The sequence below is a fragment of the Pavona decussata genome, unplaced genomic scaffold (assembly GCF_977016875.1).
Source record: "Pavona decussata unplaced genomic scaffold, jaPavDecu1.1 SCAFFOLD_67, whole genome shotgun sequence".
NCBI lineage: Eukaryota > Metazoa > Cnidaria > Anthozoa > Scleractinia > Agariciidae > Pavona > Pavona decussata.
The window spans coordinates 1025783-1031817 of NW_028145486.1; the positions used below are offsets into that span (position 1 = coordinate 1025783).

At 39.2% G+C, this 6035-nt stretch overlaps 1 protein-coding gene across 1 annotated transcript; it reads right to left on the reverse strand.

Moving 5' to 3' along the window:
* Positions 1–3251: 3251 nt before the first annotated feature.
* On the reverse strand, positions 3252–5995 carry LOC146477953 (riboflavin transporter 2-like). Its single transcript, XM_085112652.1, has 2 exons — positions 4720–5995; positions 3252–3763 (listed from the first exon to the last, which is right to left on the reverse strand). Exons 1-2 carry the CDS (start codon positions 5908–5910, stop codon positions 3578–3580), a joined length of 1377 nt encoding a protein of 458 aa, XP_084968778.1. The 5' UTR covers positions 5911–5995; the 3' UTR covers positions 3252–3577.
* Between the last annotated feature and the right edge of the window lie 40 nt (positions 5996–6035).

Sequence of the window (6035 nt, forward strand, 5' to 3'; positions counted from 1 at the left end):
AAGAACTACTTCGGGCTGGCTGTTAGGCCAAACTGGGCGAGGCAGCATATCTATTTTTGGGGTAGTATAAAGGCTCTATTTGGCTATTCGTTTATTAGCCGGCTGCCGTTCAATGCGGTCCGTGAAGCCAGGCAAACGTGCTCTTTAGCAAATACAGTACATCCTCTTTTAATCACCCCGGAAAGCTTATTCATTTCAAGCACGTTTGAGCAGGGAGGAGGAGGTAATGCGAGTCCCCTTAAAACGACTGATGGGAGGCTATACTACCCGCCAGGTCAGACCGATGTGACGTCAGGGGTGACCCATTTTATTTACTTAACAGTATTTATTTCGGAAGGGAAAAGAAAAAACTGACAAGGAAGCCTTAGAAGGAACCTATGGGCTAATAGAATAAGGTGTCCTCGTTACAGTGCTGTTGCATACATGGAAAAAATTAACATCGTATGGAAACTGTGAGATGGTTGACACAATTACGAGCAGTAAGTGACCTCAGTTGAAACAATCACAGACGAATACGCGGAAAACGATCAATGGACAGCTGAAAAAAATTATATGTGAAGTTAGAAATGGTGAGATAATAGGTTAGATTTAAGGGAGAAAAGAGATCGAATTTATCTAAAGAATTAAAGTAGTAAGGCCTTGAGAGCATACGAAAAGTTGTTTGGCGTTGATTCTACAAAATAGGGCAAATTAAAAGCACGAACACATCTTTCGTTGTAGGAATGACTTTCAGTTGATTATTAATAGGTAATGAATTTTTAGCATGTCATTTTGATCACAGTCGTCTACGTTCGACGATCCAAAAAATTGCATGGGGAATGCAGACAATGGTAGTTGCAAAAGTAATCCATTAGTAAGATTAAACTACATGTATCGACCTAAAATTCTGAAGGTGGAAGATTTATTTGTCCCACCGCATGAAAATTGTCAAAATTGCGGAAGACTAGAAAATTGTAGAAGAAATCCGAGTTGGCAGGCGATTTCACTTGAGTTCGCGAGATTATACAGTGACCTCGACGCGCAACCGTCTATCCACAGCGACCACCTGTCCAAAACACCAAATTTTTCCCAGTCAAAGCGCTATAGTTCTCACCTCTTGACCACCTCTCGTAAGCGACCGTGACTTTTTGAGGTGACGGCAATATAATTTTTTCATTGCTTTTCAGTAACCTCTTGTACGCGACCACTTGACAATTGATCTGATCTCCATGTTCGCTGTATGTACTACACTGTGTCAGACCTATAAAAAGAGACTCCTTGTGGTTCGGCTCTCGTAAGCGACCACTAAATCTTAGCTTGGCATTTTGGGTGGTCGCTTACGAGAAGTTTAACTGTACATGCTTTCCAGTTGACGATCGAACTGTATTGTAGTCTGGAGTTGTCTTTCACTCACAACAAGTAATGGCTGTTTGACATGCATGGAAGAAGCCGAGACGTTTGTTTCAGTTGGGCAGCTTGCGCACTTGTTAGATGAACTAATTTTAGATATATTAGATGAATATAAATATATGAAACATGTATTTTGAACTGCGGATGAAAGATTAAATAGAAGAAAGATCCTCGCAGTTAGTATGCAACTTAAGCAGTTTAATCTTTCATCCGCAGTTCAAAATATATGTTTCATATTCATTTATATATCCTTCATGGGTATATTACGAACTCACAATATGACCAGCTCCCAGATGGTTTGATAGCTCAGTTGGTAGAGTACTGCATCGGCATCGCAGAGGTCATTTTTTTCAGGCTTTCTTTTCGCAACTGCTTAAGTTGCGTACTAACTGCGAGGAACTTTCTTCTATTAATTTAGATATTATATAGAGAACGTTAAAATTTAAGAGATCGAATGGCCAATTGCTTGTTAAAGCATTTAACAAGACATATTAGAATTTGCAAATTAGCCTTTCCATGAATGATATGCATTCGACGTTTACGATGTATACCCAGAAATGTCATTACTTTCAATATTCTTTTAATCAAAATCTACACTCATTTACACTCAATTTAATTGTTTAAACTCGTTTTAATACCGACAATTGCACACATGAAACTAAAAGAGCAAATTTTGCTGCTAAACTCTGCAACTGACGAACTACAAAAAACGAGCTTCATATTCAGACTGGCTTCATTGTCGTAAGTTTAAGAACCGACTAGCAACATTTATCCAGCTAACTGCCGCAAACATCTTTTTAAATTAACGCATGTTCACTAAATACAACATCGTGATAAATAGAAATAAATTATTAATTAGTTAAACTAGATCTTAACCTTAAAACCCCTAACTATATCAACGAACAAATTCTCCCGTCTTGTCACCATACGTTTCTTATAAAAGTACTGTGGAGAAGTTACTAAAATATCAAGAAAATCCACCTTGGGTGATCATATCCTTAATGCTCATGACTTCAGGGGCTGAATAAGCATTGATATTATAAGGAGAATTTGATGCTAATCACTGTTAGGGCTAAATATTTGCTTCCTAGATCACTCCTTTAATCGACTCTTCGCTCATTACAATTTATGCAAAATATGCCTCAAACATGAAATGGCGTACACATACTACAACGTTGTTAATCTTCTTGGCTGTTTGTCACTTCAGAGACATCCATAAAAAAACTAAATAAATAAATAAATAAAAATACTTAAATTCCAAAATCATTTTGCAGTCCTTTAAAATGCAGGATATTCGTGTAAGCTAAAAACAGTTTGATCAATCTGTTTGAATTCTCTTACAACTGAATTTTTAAATTGAAGACATTTTAGGGAACAGAAGCCAGCTAATCCTTTAATTTTCCAGCTGCTGATAGTTTTTGTCCCTTCAAATACAAAGGGATTTAATTTTGCCACATTTTGAAAGTCCGAGGTGACATTTCGCCTCTACTGAATTAAAACATTCTAATGCAACTAAGGCCTTCTGAACAGACACTTTACCAACAAATAAAACCATGTCAACAGGTGTTCCTCTGACACGCAAATTGTAGCTTTTCTTACAGGTTTCAATTACTACTTTTTTCTTTGCATAAGTGATCAATAGCTAAGGATACATTGCTCTTTGTTTGAGTTCACTACACATTACTTTTAATTATTTACTTTTTTGAACAGAAATTTTCACCTAGAAAAAAGGTCAAAAATACCTGTTTTTCAAGAATGAGACAGCTTATTGCTGAAAAACTAGTTAGTCTGAAATGCCAGCCATACTGACATTTTTAATCAGACTAAAAAACTAGTCTTCTTCTCCAAGAAAAGGAAAACGATTCTTCAGATGTTCATCACCATGGAATTTATTAAGAACTGACTAAATACATCTAATTCTTAACTTCACTGAACACTACAAAAACAGTAAACTAGCAAATTCTCATTCTTCAGATTCACAAGTTGAGACTTACATGTAAACACTGAACTAGCAAATTTTCACTCTTCAGATTCACAAGTTCTAACTTACACGTTTTTGAACCCTACAAATCACGGAACTAGCTAATTTTTACTCTAACTTTACTTAACAAGTTAGAAAATACTAAACTAGCAAATGCTCGCTCCAACTTAAATGAACACTAAAAAAAGATAGTGAACTAGCAAATTCTCACTCTTGCTTGAAATATTTGTAGACATTCACAGGAGCAAACATGGCCAAAGCACCACTGCATGACCCAACTTGAGTGCTGACACCAAACCACAGCAGATGTTTACGACCCTTTTGACGCATTATTCCTCCAATGGCAACTTTGATGTACGTCACCACAGCCATAGCGCTGACACTTATGACAACCTACAAGAAAATTATATATTAAAAGAAATGTGAAGTCATGTTCTAAGCCTGGTGAATAAATGATCTAGATGTATTTTTCAGTTAGTGGCACAGGCATGTACTGTTTTGGAAAAATTACATGTACATCATTCTATCATGACATAACATAATATCACATTTCTTTCACATATACCACATATGCAGGATGTTTGTCATGTGAACCTAGTTTAATGGCCTTGAGCTCCCGTTAGTCTCCTGTTGCTCAGTAGAAGAGCATCCAAACTACTCGCCTCCCTACTCCCACCCCTGTCCACTGATTTTTTGCTCTCGCCCCAAAATTTTGGCGTAGCCAGAATGCGGAAAAAATTAGATTGTACGGGAACGCTTGCTCACAGGCTAGAAGGTCCTAGGTTCAACTCTTGTTGGGACAACTCAGACTTTCTTTTTCCCAGTAATTACCTGTGTCACTAACTTATGAAATACATCTATCATGAAAAATATAGTTTTCAGACTATAAGTATAGTCGCATTGTGGCAAAACATTAAACCCCTTAGTATAGGTTCATCAAGCTACATGTAGCTTTACAACGTTTGAAACAAAGAGACCTCTTGGACTACTGGTAGTATGAAGTAAAATTTGAATTCCAGGGGTGGGGGAAGGGTCCAAACCTAAAACCTTCCTGTGGGAGGGCTACCGGGTATAGATATTTTCTGGAACAACACAGTAATGTTTTTAATGTCTACAGACTAAGGAAACTATGCACACTAAAAATCATTTCCAGAATGCTTATTGTTCCAGTACCAATCAGATGAATGAAAAAATCACAAACCACAACAAAGATTAACTGCATCACAGCTTGCAGTTTAATTTCTCATTTCTGATTGGTTTCCTTTCTCAACAAAATAAACATTCCAGAACGAATTCTAGCTGACTCGCACAGTACAGCGTAAAACTGATTTACAAGATGGTCTACTTACCATCAAGGCAGCACCACTATCTTGACACCGTAGCAGGACCATGGGACTTTGTGATGCAATGATGACAATGTAAGTGCACATACCAAAGTATGCAACACTCAGAATTGTAATGATCACTACTGATGTGGTAGCAATGAAAGGGAACACAAAGCATACGACTGGATTAACGATATTTGAAAGAGTGAGTGTCAGATGATAAATATAATAGCTGTATGGTATACAGGCGTATGACTGGATAGCTGGTATTACTCCGTTACTCAAGCCACTGACCATCTTTATAATTACCAAGAGCCAGACAGTGCTACTGAAGGACAAAGTTTCAACTTGGTAGTCTTCATCCAGTGAGTTTTTCGCCTCCCCTTGTGTTTCCTCTTGGCATACAAGTTCCAAGGCTTGTTCACCTGCTTGTGCTCCTTGGTCAGCTCCTTCATAGTCTCTGCGCACTTGCTGTCGCCTAGCCACAGGGAGGTAATTCAGACCCAGGAATGCCAAAAAACAAGCCACCATCATTGCACTCAAGAACCAAAAAAACACTTCAGCAGAGAATTTTGGTCCAGGACCCGGGCTTCCACCGGCAGTATCATTTCCTGATGTTCCATTGGTAGTGTTCCCTGGGGGTTCCGTGGGGTTCACCACGCAAGGGGTATGTGATCCCCCTCCCACACCCTGCCCTAATGCCACAAGACTTGGCAGCAGACCGCTTAAACCCTGGCCGCCAAAATATGGGCTCATGTATACCCCTCGGAAAATAGCCATGTAAGGTAGAAACGTGACAGACGAGGAGCAATCAACCATTGCAACAAAGAAACAAAGGACTAGCAACGCTGTGCTTCGCTCGACGCCTGCGATATAACTTGTTTCTTTCCAGAAAAATGCCAACAAAGCACATGCTGTAATACCTATGATCAGGCTGATGTAAACGACGGGAACCTCACGAACTACACGAGGAAAAAACTTATTTCCCAGTGTAAACGCCAAGGGAGCGATGTTCGCCAGTTGAATTATTACAGTTAGGTAGGAAGGGAGAGACCAGCTTTCTGGGATTTCTTGCACAATAATAGGCAGTTCGACCCAGAGTCCGTTGATGGCAATCCACGAACCGGAGCCGAAGATGACAACGAGAGCGTAGGTGATGATTGAAACGCCAGAAAACGCGCTTTTGATCTTGTTCTTCACGCGTTGCAAAGCCATCTCGACAATGTTGGGCTCTGATCAATTCTGCTCGCAAACTTTGCAATCGGCAGACTAACAGCTTTTGTTTGCTTTCTCCTTACACCTTACGTAACGTGACGGACTTTGGAGCATACCTGCCAACG